The 16,587-nt window shown below is 61.3% G+C and overlaps 1 protein-coding gene across 1 annotated transcript; it reads right to left on the bottom strand.

Annotated features, from left to right (window-relative positions):
- Window positions 1-277: 277 nt before the first annotated feature.
- On the bottom strand, window positions 278-16,148 carry MUC4 (mucin 4, cell surface associated). Its single transcript, XM_054205387.1, has 30 exons — window positions 16,085-16,148; window positions 15,461-15,670; window positions 15,312-15,365; window positions 10,562-15,127; window positions 10,080-10,219; window positions 9,701-9,865; window positions 9,464-9,619; window positions 9,152-9,282; window positions 8,829-8,917; window positions 8,370-8,546; window positions 8,125-8,268; window positions 7,894-8,013; window positions 7,480-7,682; window positions 6,710-6,788; window positions 6,325-6,495; window positions 6,045-6,146; window positions 5,601-5,837; window positions 5,073-5,207; window positions 4,793-4,971; window positions 4,518-4,677; window positions 4,323-4,421; window positions 3,585-3,767; window positions 3,421-3,494; window positions 3,032-3,096; window positions 2,578-2,777; window positions 2,190-2,358; window positions 1,936-2,103; window positions 1,056-1,093; window positions 874-971; window positions 278-656 (listed from the first exon to the last, which is right to left on the bottom strand). Exons 1-30 carry the CDS (start codon window positions 16,146-16,148, stop codon window positions 600-602), a joined length of 8,433 nt encoding a protein of 2,810 aa, XP_054061362.1. The 3' UTR covers window positions 278-599.
- Between the last annotated feature and the right edge of the window lie 439 nt (window positions 16,149-16,587).

Below are 16,587 nucleotides of genomic sequence, written 5' to 3'. Positions count from 1 at the left end.
CCGAGCTACTGCGAGCGATGCCTGGGGACAGCAGTGAGGGGGAGAGTTGCAGCTTCACAGGGGGAATGAGGGGATGGAGCCACGAAAAAAAGGTACATCCATCTTCTCTTTGGTCCTGTGGATGAGACCAGCGGAAAGCTTGGCGACAGGGAAGCAGGGCTGGCGTGGGGGCAACATGGGGTGCAGGCACCTTACTCAGCATCATGCCATCATCTTTGGTTTATTCTATTTTGTTCCTAATGGGTTACAATAGATGCATTGCCCCACCTGACTCTGCTCTCAGTGGCTCTGCTGGGCCCTGTTATGTTGCACTAGAGCATGCCCCAGTGCAGACATGCTCAAGGACTATTCCAGTTGCCTCTGCAGGTCTTCAGGGGAAGGTGAAATCCTCTTGCTTTGGCCACCCGATATTTTTCATTCAAAAAATCACCTCCTCCAGGGTGAATCCTCCCACAAAGACCAGACTGCAAAAGGCAGGTTCCTGCCCCCTGTCTCCATGCAGGCGCCGATGCCGGAGACCCCGAGAGCGGGCGGTGGGACCAGCAGCAGCGGCCGGCTCCTCCGTGAGCTGGGGGTCCCGGGACGGGAGTGGTGGCAGGCTAGGGCTGCTCGGGGGGCTGGCTCAGAGGCCTGACGTGGGGTCTCTGGATCCTTATCTATAAAGGAGGAACAGGCCATGCTGTGCTGTCGGCGTTGCATGGGCTCCGCTCTTCACAATGAGCTCGGACCCCAGCACCAGCCAAAGCATCAGCGATGCTCCGGGACGAGGCATGGCTCCCGAGCATCTTTGAGGCATGGGGACAGGACATCAGTCCCCAGCCCGCAGTCCCCCACCCTGACCCCCCCATTGGGGACGATAACCCTTGGGCAGACCTGGACTGAGGGGTCGATGGCCTGGAGCTGCAGTTCCCAGTGCCTTCCCAGGGAACGGGAGCAAGGGGACTCTGTCCGCTCTCCTGCCGTCATCAGAGCTGGAGCAGGGAAGATGAGCAGAGCTTGAAGACGACCAGGGTGAAGCAGAACTAGGGTGGGGGTTTTCGCAGGGATGTACTCACAGGAGAAGGGCCGTGGCCTCCAGAAGTTCTCCTTGGCCCTAAGAGGAGAGGAACAGAAAGAGGATGACATGTCAGGGGGGGCTGGGAGAGCCCCTGCCTGGTCCTGGCGCCTGGATCAGGCGGGAGTGGGGAGCAGTGACTGAGTGTGGGGGCAAGATGAGGCTACGAGAGGAGGAGAAGCCCCAGTTGCTGCACACACACAATTTCTCGCCTTGCCACAAGTGCAAACGAACGGAGGCGCTTCCCGGAGAGCTTGGAGCTGGCAGCTGGGGCAGGACCCAGCCCTGACCGGCATGGAGGGCCTGGAGGGGCTGAGCTTCCTCCAGGCATGGATGCCATGCCAGGACCAAGGGCTGGGGAGAAGGGAAAGCGATGCTGGTGCTTCCACCCTGCTAACTGCCTGCTCTACGGAAGAGCAAGGTCCAAGCCCGCAACCACCTTTTTCTTGCTACAGATCAACTCTTTCCAGAGCAATGTGAATTGCAGTGGAAACCATTTGGGTGGTATTCAAATTAAAAATAAATAGAAAGCCCATCTGTAACTAAGCCCTGGGTGAGATGAGGAAGAAATGCAAATATTCCCTGACATGGGGGAAAAGAGAAAGTAATGTTCAACCCATTGACCTTACCACACCCCTGAGCAGCAGATGACTGGGAACGGGGCTGGAAGATGCTAAAAGACCACTGGGCTCAGCCCCTTCCCCAGGTCCCCAGGGCAGGCTCCCCCTGCCTGGGCAAGACAGGTCCCACTAGTGGTGGACCTTCCAGAGATGGATTTTCCACCAGTTTTTCAGGCTGGCAAAGCTCTTCCTGGCACCCACCCTCCATTCCCTGCCGCACCCTCAGCACCCACCCCTGTGCAGGTCCAGCCCACAGCTCACCCCCGGTGCCAGTGCCGGCGGCAGAGGTGCGCAGCCAGGCAGGCGGTGGCGAACAGGAGGCAGAGCAGAGCCAGGGCTCCCAGCAAGATGCCGAGGAAGGCGGCGAGGCTGATGGCCAGTTGTTCACACCGGGTGCCGCCGGGGGAGAAGATGGAGAAGGGGAGGCAGCTGTGGAAGGGAAAGGAGGAGCGGTCATGCCATGGGGAGATGTGGCCGTGACCAGTTGCCTTGTTTGTCCCCAAAGCCACAACTACCTGCACATAGGCCCCTCTGGCAGGTGCTGGCATTGGCCACCATGCTGGCAGTAGCCCATCTTGCAAGGGGACATGCAGACGAAACCGATGGTCCCTCCGTAGTGGAGCCGGTAGCCTTTGTAGCCATACAGACCACAAGGGAAATAGCTCCTCAGCTCAGCCACGGTCACTGGTGAGGGATTACATGGGTTCGGCCACGTGGCAGCGTCAGCCCTTGATGCTTCCTCAGGTCTCCCTGAGCTGGTTTCATGCCTGGGATGGGGACTCCTGCCCGCCCACCTCCCCCACAAGTGGTACCCGAACCCCACAGCACACAGGGTGATGGGGACAATGGGGATAGTGGGGTGCTCCTCCCGGGCTCCCCAGCTCAGTGCTGGGAGCAACTCACGTTTCACCAGGTCAGTGACATTGTCCCGGTGCAGGCGCTGGAAGCGGAGGGGTGCACTCGCCTCCCGCCGCCCCCGCCACCCATTGAAGGCAATGGTGATGGCCCCCAGCAGCTCCTCGTTCAGGAACTGGATGACGATGCCACGGCTGCTGTAGGCAAACTCGGACACCACCGTGAAGGTGAAACCATCGCTGTCTGTCCTGCAGGGAAAGGATGGAGCTGCTGGTGGAGCTGCTGTTGCATCTCAGAGTGACGAAGCCTTGCCTGCCTCAGTTTCCCCACTTGGGGGGTGGTAAAGAAGGGATGAAGCAGGAGATGGAAGGTGCCATTGTGTGGAAAAATATGCACTGGGGTGGTGAAAAATGCCCTTGTATCCCAAACCCTGTGGCCCCATGCCCAGCCCTGCCCGCCGGCTCTCTGGCGTGAGCAAGGGGCCATCCCACATCCGACTCACGTCTGGGTGATGTTGGTGTTGCTCTGGAAAGCCTTTACCTCCAGGGAGCCCAGGATGGCCGAGACCTGTGGCGGGGGGAGCGGGAGGGTGTTAGGGGAGGGCAGGACAGCACCAGTGCAGGGGGAGGCTGAAGGACAACGCAGGCACCGTGGCCGAGCCCCAGGGGCTGCTCTGGCCTTTCGTTCATGTGTCGGGGACCTGGCCCATGGCCACGGCCACAGCCAGCATCACACGGCTGGCACTGCCTCCCTCCGGCACTGCGGATCCGCTGGATCACCAGGGATCCCACGGGAGAGGGGGGGTGCAGGGAGGCATGGACCCCAAGCTGCCATGTTGTCCAGTGTGCCAATGGGTCCTCTTCCCTGACCCCATCCCCTCCGGCGACGTACGGTGCTGTTGACTTCGCCGTCAGTGGCGTTTTGCCATGTCCTGACCCGCAGACGGACGCTTCTCCGGGGGAGATCTGCGGGGATGGGGGGAAGCCACAGGGGTGGCTCTGGCATCCCAGGACTGGGGTGAGCGGGGTTGGGGGTCACCAGGCACCGGCACTCACCTGTGCTGGGCAGCGGCCGAAAATCCCCCCCCGCCACCAGGCACCGCTGGTCGGTGAAAGCCGGGGGGCAGGTGCAGGAGGGGGTGCAGGTGACGGGGTGCAGGCGGCAGCGACCCCAGTTGCCACAGTAGCCCTCAGGGCAGGAGTGGGAGCCACAGGCTGAGCCGCAGCCTGGCCACTCGCCTGCGGGACGGGGAGCCCGGGTCAGGTGGAGGCACAAGCCCCAGTGCACTGACCCATCCTCAGCTCCTCTTTCTTCCGAGTTTTGGGTTTTTTTTTTATGCGTTAGGATTTTTAGTATAAATTCAGATCCTCAAGAAAAAGCCCAGCTGGAGCCTTTTGCCCTTGTGAAATCCCAGCCTGCTGCATTAGAACAGGAGCAAAAACCCATCACCCCCACCCCACCACAACCATCCGAAAGCAGGATTTGGTTTTGGCCCCCCCCAGCCTCCACATGTGCATTTGAACTTTGATGGGATAAGATTGCGTTGGTTTTTTTCTAAGAGAAAAATTGCACGGGAAAAGTTTCCCTTCCCAGCAGATTAGTGAGATCTGCAGCCTGGCAGCACGAGGAGCGGCTGGGCTCTGGTCCCTTCTGTTAAGGACAGCAAGGGCTTGGGTACAGAGCTCAGCCAGCTCTCCCTCCTCTCCTCTCTGGCCAGTTTGGGTCCCATGGTTCCACCAAGGTCTGGGGGTGATGGGAATGAGGACCATGCCCGCCAGGATGCCCGTACTCACCCTCCTCGCCGGTCGGGCAGGAGCAGGCGTAGCTGCCCACCGTGTTGATGCAGGTGGCATTCCCTGGGCACGCCGTCCCCTGCGCGCACTCGTCGATATCTGCCGAGGCAATGCAGCATGGTACCAGGAGAAACACCTCCACCGGGGTCCCGCGGGCACCCCAGGTTCCTGGTGGCCATGGCGAGCCCTTGTCACCTGAGCAGTGCCGCCCGTCGCCAGTCAGGCCAGCTGGGCAGGGGCCACAGCCGGTCTGGGAGTCACAGCCCACGCCGGGGAAGCATCCCTGGGCACAGGGGTCTGGAGGGTCCTGGCAGAAGGAACCCGAGTAGCCACCCTCGCACCTGCAGGCTGCCAGCTGGGAAGGGGACAGTGACACTGGCTTAGGGGACATGCGGAGAATGGTTAGACAGAGTGTGGCTGGCATGGGGACAGTCATGGTGTGGCACCAGAGGAGCTTTCCGGCACGCTACCTGCAGAGAGGACGCCCTGAGGATGACGGTGTTGCTGTAGTCGCACTCCTGGCTCCTGCTGCAGTTGCAAAGGGTGAAGCGGAGCTGGAGGAGGGCAGAGACGTTGTTGGACCCGACAGCCTCCAGGTTGATGGTGAGCGGGGCCGTCCCACGGGGGTCCCACGTCAGGGTGCCGCTCTCTGTCACGGGGGGAGGTGGGAGTTAGAGGAGGTGGCAGAGGTGGGCTGGGTGGCCGGTGTCCCCTGACTCCGTCCCAGCTGCCCCATCTCCCCTTTTTTACCTGTTATGTTGAGCTCTGGTGAGAGGTGGGGGACAAAGCGTGCGCCCACCCCAGTGGCATGGTACTGCCTGCTGACCCGTTCTGTCCTGAAGGCTGTGAGCGACTCGTCACCGGTGATAACAGGAGGGAAGGCGTCTGAGGAAAGAGCAGCCCAGCACGCAGCTGTTTTTTTTTTCCTATGCGACCTTGGCACACGTGGGGCTCTGAGTCCCTCCTGGTGAGGATGGGACCCCAGGCAGATGCTGCCATGACCGCCTACCATCAAGGCCCTCATGTTGCACAGCATGGTGGCATCTCCCAGGCTTGGAGACCAGCCAGCCGGGCAATGCAACTCAGAGGCCTTGGTGGCAACTACTCTGCTGGTGGCATCTCCTAGGCTTGGAGACCAGTCAGCTGGGCAAAGCAGCTCCAAGATCTTGGTGACTTCTCTCCTGCCTCACGTGGCGCAAGAGAGCCCAGGGAGGGAGCAGGGCACTGCCCAGGTACCCAAGCCATGCCCTCTTGGAGGTGAGGATCTGCTCCACTTACTGAGTACTGTCTTCTTCTGCTGGAAGTCAGCTGCGAGGCTCTGGGTGGCCAGACCCAGGGCCATGTCCCCTGTGCTCAGTGAATCGTAGATGCACTCCTTGCTGCCGTGGCACTGCGAGGCTGCCAGCTGGTACTCACTTTCATTCTCCTGCCGCAGCCGAGACAAGAAGAAGGGTGTGAAGTTCATTACCGGTGAGTCCAGAGGCTGAGCAAACAGGCCGTGCTCTCCAACAGCCCCTGCAAGAGAGCACACATGGGTACGGCCTTGGTTTTTTAAGGTTTGTTATATTTTAGGGCTCATTTTCACAAGAAGAGCAAAGAGGCCAAAGGGCTTCACTAGCATCACTTTTGCTCAGGCAAGTGTCTAAATGTCTCCAGCCAAAGCCTGGCCAGAAGGTGCAGAAACAGGGGGATCATCAAGGTGGATCCAGAGCCTAGACTCACAGGTCATCCCGTAGCTGAAGATCTCCTCCTCGCTGCTGTTCACAGGGATGCTGGTACCGTTTGGCATCTGGAAGTCGTTTGCAGGATCGTGGTCCCACACACCTGGTGGAGCATCACCAGAAGACTGGAGTCCCCCATGCCGGGGTTGACCTCCACTCTGGTGCTGGCCAGTGTTTAGTTTAGCCCCAGGGGTCCCTGCCCTCACAAGCATGTTCCCTCAGTGTTTTCCAGCCTGCTTTAGGGTGGGAAGGGGGCTTTGTATGATGCCAGAAGTCCTCACCCAGGAGGCCCTTGGTGCTGTTGCGGTACTGATCAGGCAGGCTGCAGACCACACTGAGGATCCTGGAGGCGGCCGAGATTGAGATGGCGATGGCCCCATCAAAGACGGCCGTGACAGAGGAGGCATTGACCAGCAAGACACCGGGGCTGTAGTACACCTCGGCACCCATGTCTGCAGAGGGAGAGTCCATGCAAGGCTGGGGTCTGAACTGATGCCCCTGGATTCGGGGAGGGGAGCGCTCCCCATCCACCCCAGCCAAGTCAGAGACCGGGTGCACGTGGGAGCTGTTGGATGGACCTCAGGGTGGCTGCCTTCACGCTGGGCAGGGATGGGGGACACCCCTTATCATCCCCCCCAGATACATTTAACAGCACGTCCTGCTCACCTTGGGAATAGGAAAACTGGATGGTTTCCTTGTTCAGGAGGACTTGGATTTCACCCTGGCTCCCCAAGGTCCACTCAACCTGCAAATCACAATGGATGTCCAAGTCAGCCCCTCTGTTTGTCCCTTCCTGACATCCCGCCAATGCTGGGGACACTCGAGGTAAACCCTGTCTTCCTCCAGGCCCAGCAGCGAGGCTCAGCCCTGGGGGCTCTGTTGGTGTGCTCTTCACCCCAGCAAACACACGATAAAGCAGCTTTGACGGTTGCACAGAGAGGACAGCAAGCTGCCCCCCATCACTGCTGGCACGGGGCATGCACAGGCCACCACTGTGGCAGTGTGGAGAGCTATGCCAGTGGGCTCCAGGTTCCTCAGGCTGCTCAGCAGCTACTTCTGGTGACAACCAGATTTTGCTTACTGAGACAAGTGTGGGGAGCAATTCTGCAAAGCAAGGAAGAGTACGTGCTTGTGCTAAAGTGTCCAGAGGAGACTGATGGTCAAGGCAAAGGGTGTGCAATGAAGAGGGTGGAGCAGACTGAGTTCCTGCAGAGCTCCAGGCTCTTGCTGGCCAGCTTGCAAGAGCTGCGTCTCATTAGTCTTAGTCCAACCCACTGCTCTTAGCATTTTGCTGGGATCGTGGGAGGTAGCAGGAAGAGGAGAGGGGATGCTCCTTGGATCCCAGCCACTTGTAGGTGATCCAGAGGCGATGCCCAACATACCAGAGGGTTGTCTCCCATTAGAAGCTCAAAGATACCCAGGTCACTCCTACTCACTGTTGTGGTGGTGGCAGAGATGTACTGGGCAGCGAAGGCCACGAAGTTGGTGGCCTGGGCCGTGCCAGTCTGGGCTGTGCGCCCATGCAGTACGAAGCTGGTCTGGGCACCACTGGCCAGCAGCAGGACAAAGTCCCCGAGCCCATTGAAGGTGTAGGTGAGTCCATCCAGGGTGGTGATGTGGGGGTCCCCGAAGGCGCCAGCTGGGGTCCAAAGGCGATGGAGTCGTTTTGGGGGGAGGAAGAAAAGCAAATACTGGTTTCATTGCACGGAGGAGAGCAGACCCCGGTGCTGAGCTGGACTCGTCAGTCCCCACCAAGATGCTGAGAAGCGTGGTTCATGCATGGGTCTGCGTACGGCCGTGCCACCCATGCAGCACCCTGGCACAGAGGAGGCAGAGCCCTGGGGACTCACCAGGTGTGGGCGGCACGTATCCCTCGCAGCCGACCCTCGGTCTCTTCTCAGCAAACCTGTCGCAGAAGACGGGCTTCCCCACGTGCCGGCAGCACCAGTCGAATGCCTCCAGCTCCCTGTCTGTGGAGGAAGGCGGGCGGGCACTTGGGGGGTGTCGGGGTCCCCGCTGCGCCTGCAGGGCTCCCGGTGCTGGGGGTGTTTTAGGGTGAGGGAGCCCCGTTGCCTGCTTACCAGCGGTGGGGTGGATGGGGAGGCTCCATGCCCTCTCCTGCCAGCCTTCGAGCAAGCTCCCATCTTGGTACAGACACCGCACCCCAGCGCCAGCTGGGCTGGGGGATGCAGTGCGCAGCATCCTCAAGGAGGCATTCGTCGGATCTGAAATTGTCAGGGGGAGATCACAGCCACCCCCAGAGGAGGAGGGGACCCCCTGCCATCCTCCCACCCTGTGGCTGGCCCTGGGGGGCCGCACATGGCACCTCTGCTCCGGCGGTAGCGGGGGTCCAGCTCTGCCTGGGGCTGGGAGCAGGGGCATGGTGGCAGCTGGCTGTTCCAGGCGTCCGGCGCTGGCTCTGTGTCCAGCCACGCCAGGCACCGCAGCCTGTAGTTCACCCGGGAGAGACTGTCCAGCCTGTATATCCACAGCCCGCGCACCTCTGGGAGAGCAACCGGAGAACAGCACAGCTCGCCTTGTGTTTAGGGGGATCCCGTGGGACAACTGTCCCTGGACATTGACCTCACACGAGGTCTCCAGGCTCCCTCTAGAGCTGGCGTGGCCACGGCAAGCCACAGCAGGACACAGGACACCTGTGCTCTGCTCTCGGTGGCCAGCCTTGCCCATCGCCTCACAGGGACGTGTGCTGGGGACATGCTCCCAGCATGGAGCACATGGCTCCTTCCATCCCCACCCGCCCCCCGGGGCTCCCCCAGTGCCATACCGGTGCCAGCACCGCTGTGCTGGTCAGGTCGGTACTTGACAGCTGGTGGCTGTTGAGTCAGCTCGTTATTTTGGGCATCACCATCGCCGCTGTGTGGAAAGAGGAGGTTTGGGGTCATCCTTCCAACACAACCCTCCTCCGCTCCCCGTAGAGCAGTTGGGGTGGGAACTGCTGAGGTTTGTAGGAGAGAGGGCTAAAACAGGACAGGGGTGCTCTGGGGGTGGGAGCTGGGCTCTCCTGGGGATAATGTCTCCGATGGTCCCAACATAGTGCTGGGAGAAATCCCTGCTGTCCCAAAACGCAGACACACACATGCACAGCACCTGGAGAAGCCGATCAGCACGTTGCCCGCAGCCAGCTTGGAGTAGTCCCACCGCATCCCACCGTCCTGGTAGAGCAGCAGGGCAAAGGAACGGTTCCCATCGGTGGTGAGGACTGCCTGGTAGGTGTTCGTCTGGAGAAAGCCAAGACACCCCCTTAGCATCCCCAAAGCATCCCCTGCTCTCCTCGCAGCACGGGCTGAGGCAGTGAGACCCGAAACGCCTGCATCAAGCCATGGGAGAGCAGCAGCCCAGCCCTGCCCCGGCCATCTCTGGTGACAGTCCCCTCCATCACCTGGATCCCACACTGCTCACCCGAGTGTCATCCCGCCGGGATGGGTACGCCGGAGCCTTCTCCCATGTCACCTTCAAGGTCCATTTTGCTGTGTAGGGGGTTTTCAGGTATTTCTCAATCTTTGCTTCCACATCATGGACGAGGGGGTCTCGGGTAGAGCTGAGGGTGGAGTACTCCTGCCGGTTGGCAAGTGAGAGGGTTAAAGGGATGAGCTGGGAGCTGGGATTTCCCAGGAGAACATCTTTGGTGGCTCCTACCTGATACCAGGTGGTGCCGACACCCTGGGAGAAATCTGCATCATCCCAAAAGGCAGCCACCATCGGCAAATGTTCCTGGCCACTGAAGCCCCGGGGAGGTGGGTTGGGGTTAGAGGGCACATAGTTGTCCGTGGGTGGGAAAATGATCTGTCCGTTATCTGTAAACTAACCAGCAAAACTTGTTATTTGCTGACATTCTGTGATCCCAGGCAGCTCCTGGGATGGCTTTTAGCCTCCATGGGTGAGCAGAAACCAGCCATTTTACATTGCAAAAAAATTATCCAGATTAAATTCAGTTTCTGCTCTATTTCCATGGGGATTTTTTTCTACCAAAGAGGCTGCACATCCATTACATACTCAACAAGGAGGGGGAACTCACGTAGAGGGCATCCCGCAGCGACTTCCCGAAGGGGAACCCAATCTCTGGCTTGAACAGGGGGGAGTTAAAATCCACCGTCCTTTGGATGCACTCTTGGTCCCCTCCCTCCATGCCGAAGGGGTAGAGCGAGGCTGCTGGCACTGCCACGGGCAGGAGATCAATCGAAAATGTGAAAAACCATGACTGTTTGCTCCATCCTTCCTTCAGCCAGGGCAAACTCGCCTGCTTGCCGCCAGGATGCTTTGCCTGCACTCCCCTTGGCCAGCATTCTGACAGCTTGTAACCCAGTTTTTAACCCAGTTGTTAATTTGGAATAGGATCCTCTCAGGTGTCCTATTTCACCTTTCCCCACGAACCTGGCAGCCCAACGTGCAATGCAGATGAGTCACCCCAGGTCAGGCCATACCATCAGCCATCACGGTGCTTGGTTGGCTGACAACCCCTTCCTGCTCTTTGCTTTGAGGAGAAGAAAATCTACTTACTGATAAGCCCGTGAGTGGATTCTGGCTTAGGGGCAGGATTTCTGTGGCCAGCGGTGGTGTGGGAAGACGTGCTTGGTACTGTGGCCAGTCCGTTCTGTGTCGCAAAGACAGGAGCTGAGGCTGTGACAGGGCTGGTGGTGGCTGGTGGTCTCCCCGGTACTGCGGTGCCTGGGACCGGGAGACCTCCCGCCTCCTTGGCTGGGCTCACTGGGGCTGTGGGTGCAACAGCCACAGTGCTGCCTGCGGCAATGGCCATGGTACTCCCTGCACTGATGGCCGTGGTGCTGCCTGTGGAGATGGCCGTAGTGGTCCCTGTAGTAATGGCAATGGTGCTCCCTGCAGTGGTGGCCATAGTGCTGCCTGTGGCAATGGCCGTGGTGGTCCCTGCAGTGATGGCCATAGCGCTGCCTGTGGCGATGGCTGTGGTGGTGCCTGCAGTGATGGCTTTTGTGCTCTCTGCAGCAATGGCCGTGGTGCTCCTTGCAGTGATGGCTCTGGTAGTCCCTGCAGTGATGGCCATGGTGCCCCCTGCAGCGATGGCTCTGGTGGTGCCTTCAGCGATGGCTGTGGTAGTGCCTTCAGTGATGGCTGTGGTGCTCCCTGTGGTAATAGCCGTGGTGGTCCTTGCAGTGATGGCTGTGGTGGTGCCTTCAGTGATGGCTGTGGTGCTACCTGCAGTAATAGCTGTGGTGGTCCTTGCAGTGATGGCTGTGGTGCTACCTGCAGTAGTAGCCATGGTGGTCCTTGAAGTGATGGCCGTGGTGGTACCTTCAGTGATGGCCGTGGTGCTCCCTGCAGTAGTAGCCATGGTGGTCCTTGAAGTGATGGCCGTGGTGGTACCTTCAGTGATGGCCGTGGTGCTCCCTGCTGTGATGGTGGTGGTTCTTTTTTCAGTGATGGCTGTTTTCTCCCCCCAGGTAGGTGCCCCTAGAGATGTCTGAAAACCAGGAGGTGACGTGCTCGCTGCCTGTCCCATGGCACGGTTGCTGATGGCCATGGGAGAAGTGGTGCCTGTTGCCGGCTCAGGGGGAGTCTGCGTGGCTGCTGGCTCCTCAGTCGCACCAACATCAAGCAGGGACGAGGGGGCTGTCACTGGCTCCTCTGCTGGGCTATGCAAGCTGGGGAGGGGTGAACTGGGCGCTGCCACCACAGGGCTAGGACCAAGGACACCCCGGGACCCGGCCGTTGTCTCCACTGAGGGGGTACCCTCAGTTGGGGATGGGACAGGTTGCCTGCCTCCATCTGCCTTGTCATCTGTTACAGCAAAGGACAGGGCACTGCTGGTGGCCTTTGCCGTGGCAGATGGCATGGCTGCGGTGGCCCTGGTCACCATGTAGGTCTCCCTGTCGGCTGAGGCGGCTGGTGGGATGGTGTCGCTGGGGAACATGCTGGCAGCTGGTGTGGTGGCTGGGCTTGTGCCAGTGGCATTGGGGACAAGCACATGGGTGCTGTTGGTGCTGGCTGGGGGTGCTGCACTCTCAGCGCCGCTCTCAGAGGGGGTGGTGTCCACCCAGGCGGTGGTACCCCCGGCACCTGACTGGGATGCAGCTGTAGTCTCCCATGCATGTGTCTGGCCAACAGCCAGCGAGAAGACTCCAGCCATGGGCTCGTCCTCAGTGACCAGGCTGAGACCCCCCAAGGGTGAGGCGTGGGTGCTATCGGTGGCCTCAGAGGATGGCCTCAGGGTGACATGGGAGCTAAGTGGAGCAGAGGCACTCCTGGGGACAGCAGAGAGGGGTGTTGTGACCCTATTGAGACTAGCATCACCCACTCCCACTATTGGGCCAGCGATGCTGGGGTTGACAGAGTGTGCAACCACCACCAGATGGGTGTTCCTGGGGACAGGAGGGGACACACTGACATCTGTCTCAGCAGTGCTGTGAGCGAAGCCAGGGGAAGGTGTTATGGCTGTCTCCAGAGCTGTGGGTGACACCATGCCCACAATGGCCACTGCCGTAGGGCTTTTGCTGCTTGGGGCAGAGTGTGCTGATGGGGTGGCATCACCGGTGCGTGGCTCAGCCACCCCAGCCCCATTCCCTGTGGTGGGAGAAGCCACGTCCATGTCCAAGTCCATGCCTGTGTCCGTGTCCGTGGTGGGTTCAGCAGTGCGGTAGCTGTGGTCCAATGCAGCCACGTTTGGCTGAGGAGCGATGCTGGCTTTGACAGGGGGTGACACCGGTGGGGCTGTCCCCTGGGCAGTGTCACCGCTGTGGGGGATACCTGTCACAGCACCCACCCTTGTGTTTTCAGCCAGGGTCAAGCTTGCCTGTGTGGTGCTGCCATCTCCTGCTGGTTGGGACCTGCCCTTGCCTCCCTCCGCAACTGCGTTTTTGGCGGGTGGTGGTGTCACAGGCTGGGGTGTCTTGTCTGTGGCAGCGTTGGGGAGGGGGCTGGCTGTGGCCAGTGCTGGGCTGGTGTTAGCCACAGCTGGTGGGACCGAGCGACCGCCCCTGGGAGCCAGGAGAGGCAGATCCACTGGGGGCCTTGTTTCAGGAGCATCAGTCCCTCGGGCAAGTGGCTCTGGTGATGGTCCAGCAGTGACGATCATGTGGCTGGGAGCTGGCCCCACTGCGCTGGCACCTGGGTTCTTCTCTATGCCCACCTCCAGGGACGCTGTCTCCACCGCTTGCCCCACAGTGCTGCCATCGGGGCGGGGGTCACCTGAAGCACCCATTGCTGGTGGTGGGGTGGCCTGGGACAGTAGGGAAATGCTTGCTGCCATGTCTTGGGGGATGGTGGACGGGGACATCCCCAGAGCCATCCCTGTGGTGGCACTGCCTTCCAGGAGAGGGTGGATGCCTGCTTGCAATGCCATGGGGATGCTGGCTGCTCTGGGTACCCGCGGGGTGCCTGGCACAGCCGTGCTCATGCCTGGTGCAGTGCTGGGTGACCACGTCTCTGCTCCCAGAGCTGCCCCATGTCGGGGCCCAGTCTGGAGCTGTGGGGCTGGTGCGGATCCAGGGGTGACACCAGTTCCTGGGGGTGCTGAGCCCACCGTGGGACCAGGCTGGCTGGGAGATGCATCAGGCACAGGTGGTGTGGCTCCAGTGTCCCGCAGAGTTGTGGCGGCATTGCCTCTGGCCAGCGATGCTGTTCCCATCCCTGCTTCACTAATTGGAGTGTTGCTAACGAGGGAGGATGGATGGGCGGCTGGCCCGGTCCCGATGCCATATGCAGAGAGGGAAGATGTTGGTGCAGCAGCAGCGCGAGGGGTCCTGTCTGGCTTTGCTCCACCAGCACCCGTGAGGGACAAGGATGTGGACACGCTGGGTCTGGCTGGAGGGGATCCCCCGGCAGCTACCTCTGCCGTGGTGGCCTCAGGGCCTGCTGAGGAGGCCAGGGGGAACAGAGACACCGTGGAGTGCACAAAGGGCCCTGGAGAGGGACCACCAGGGCCATTGGGAGCTGCACTGGGGGACAGCCTCACGCTGAGCCCCACTGGGGTGGCCTTGGTCTCTGGGGAAGCCATGCCTGCTGTGGCTCTGGCGCTGGGGTCACCCCTGACGGGCAGCAGCCCAGCGCTGGTGCTTCCCAGAGCTGGGAATGACGCGGTGGGGATGTGCTTTGCAGCAGTGACATCCATCGCCATTGCTGGTGTGCCTGGAGCTAGTGCGGTGGCCTGGGGGTGGGTGACAGTGCTGGCTCCAGGCAGCCCATCTCCAGCAGTGCTGGGGGCCACGCCGCAGCTGGGGGAAAGTGTCTCTCCTGCGCCCGGCACAGGACCGCCAGGGAGCTGGGGTGAAAGGGATGGAGACGGCTGAGCGGGGGACACAGGGGAGTCCTGCAGGGTGTTGTGGTCGGCGTTGGATAAGGCACGTGTCCCTGGCTCTGTAGCTTCACCGATGCCAATGGTGGCAGAAGAAAAGGTGACCTTTGCTGAGGGTGGGGCTGCCGTCCTCGCTCTATCCATGGCTGCGTAGGGGGGACCCCCAGGGAGGCCAGCGGCAGGGCTGGCTGAGGCTGCTGCCAGCTTCATGGGGCTGCCCAAGTCCTGAGAGATGCTGGCTGCTGTAGCTGAAGGTGAGGTGGCCTCATCGAGCCCTATCCTGACTTCATGGGACAGGAGCATGGTGGTTGCGTGTGGCTCAGCAGAGCTCTTGCTGATGCTGGGGGGCGAGTTCCCCGTGCTGCGCTCATCCTGGGGGGGCGATGGCACTGTGGTCCATGATGTCCTTGGCGTCCTCTCTGCAGTGACAGCATTGCCCAGCTGCACCAACTCATTGGCATCCGTCAATTTGCCACTGACCGAGGAAGATGCTTTTGTCCCTAGCACTGATTGAGCAGCCGGGACGCGTGCCACTGCTGGGGACAAACCTCTCAGAGCACCGGCAGCACCCATGGGTGGCTTGGCCACAGTCCCCTCTTGCATGGGCACAGCTGTTCCCAGGACTGGTTGTCCAGGGATGCTCTCCTCTCTGGACGCTTCCACAGCCTGCTTGGGGGCAGTGCTGCTGTTTGATGGTGGTTTGCTTGTCCCCATTATGGCGGGGACACCTGGAGCTGGGGACAATGTGGCTATAGGTGGTCCAGCACCACCACCACCCGTGGCAAGATCCACTGCATGCCCTGTTGGCGAGAGGAACAGAAGCTGCCCATGCTAAGCAGTGGGTGGTGGGAGCAGGAGGGACACTGGTCGGGTGGCTGGCAGTGCCTGCAGAGGAGACCCCAGCCCCTGGCCCTGCCTGGGGACTGCCTCGCGTTGATGGACCCCCGGGGAGAGCTGCCATGCTGGGAAGCCCCCCCTACTCACCACTGGTCCTGGCTGGGACCAGTGCTCTCGCCGTCACCTGCGGCACCAGGCTGCCTGCAGGGTGAGACAAGGTGGCCCCAGCTGGATCAACCCCACCATGGCCCCAGCCGGCAGGAACTTGCCAGTGGCCAGCTGCCTGCCGGCCTTACCTGAGCTGTGGCTGCCTGCGGAGGTGGTGGCCCTGCTGGCGGGAGAGGGGTGCTCCGGCTGAGCAGCCGCGGTGGTGGGGAACGCCTGGCACATGCCCAGGTCTGGAGGCAGCTCGGCGCTGGTGCTGTCGATCGTGGAGGAGATGCTGCCCGGCTCTGCCGGGGCCGGCACGGGGACGAGGGGCTGCTCCTGTGTGTCCCCAGCTTGCGCTGGCAGCAGAGCAGGTAGGTGAGAGCAGGATGAGGGAAAAAACAGCCTGGGGTCCCCATCACCCCCATGCCTCCTCCCTGCTGCAGGAGCAAGGTGCCCCCAGCCCTTGGGGCTGATGGCCAGACCAGCACCAGCACCCACAGCCGGACCAACACCGACAGCAAGACGGGCACCTTCCCCATAGGTAAGAATTCCCATTTGACCCACAATTCCCCGCACCCCTTCCCCTGCCGCAGTCGAGTGACCACGCTAAGGCCATGGCACCAGCAGGCAGAGACGGGTCAAATCCCGGCTGGGCACTTGAGCTTGAACTTGCAGTGTTCGAGCAGCCGGAGAGTTGTTCGCAGCCCGTCACCCATCACCCAGATGGTACCGGCCACCCCGGCATCGGTGCAGGCGGCCCTGGCACTTACCTGGCAGCACCCAGAGCCCCCACAGCACCCAGCTCCAGAGCAGCCGCTGGCCCCGGCACCCCATGGTGCTTCCTCGGCGGCAGGGACAGGGCTGCAGCTCTCCCCGTCCCAGGGGAGCGACGCAACAGGGTGGCTCCGCCGGTGAGCACTCCCCCGGGTGGGGGGGGACAGGGACGCCACGTGCCCTGCCTGCGGCACTGACCGCTCAGTGTCCTCACAGCTTGCCACAGAGGTGGCCACTACCCAGTCCTGGCAACCCACTAATGCTGGGGGGCACCCGTTTTACCATGGGAGATTTTAAGGCCCTTCCCAGGGTGACCCCCATGGTTGACACCCCAAGGTTGGGATCTCCAGCCCCCAAGGAGCACCCAATGGGCTGCAAAGTCACCTGGCCCAAAGGTCCTGGGGTGGCAAGGGGGGACAGGAGTCCCCGCCACCTCTGGGAGGGGCAGGTCAGTCCTGGGCCCTGCACCCCCCATCCACCCCCCCTTATTTACTGCTGG

Source organism: Rissa tridactyla, chromosome 6 (genome assembly GCF_028500815.1).
Source record: "Rissa tridactyla isolate bRisTri1 chromosome 6, bRisTri1.patW.cur.20221130, whole genome shotgun sequence".
In the NCBI taxonomy this organism is placed as follows: Eukaryota; Metazoa; Chordata; class Aves; order Charadriiformes; family Laridae; genus Rissa; species Rissa tridactyla.
Note: the sequence above shows the minus strand (reverse complement) of the source record. Positions and strands in the feature narration are given on the sequence as shown.

Coding starts and splice junctions, on each gene's coding strand:
- MUC4 (XM_054205387.1), bottom strand. CDS start 16,148: ATGGGGTGCCGGGGCCAGCGGCTGCTCTGGAGCTGGGTGCTGTGGGGG. Junction 15,366..15,460: donor CGCAGGCAGCCACAGCTCAG/GTAAGGCCGGCA, acceptor CTCACCCTGCAG/GCAGCCTGGTGCCGCAGGTG. Junction 6,789..7,479: donor TCTCTGCCACCACCACAACA/GTGAGTAGGAGT, acceptor TGTGATTTGCAG/GTTGAGTGGACCTTGGGGAG.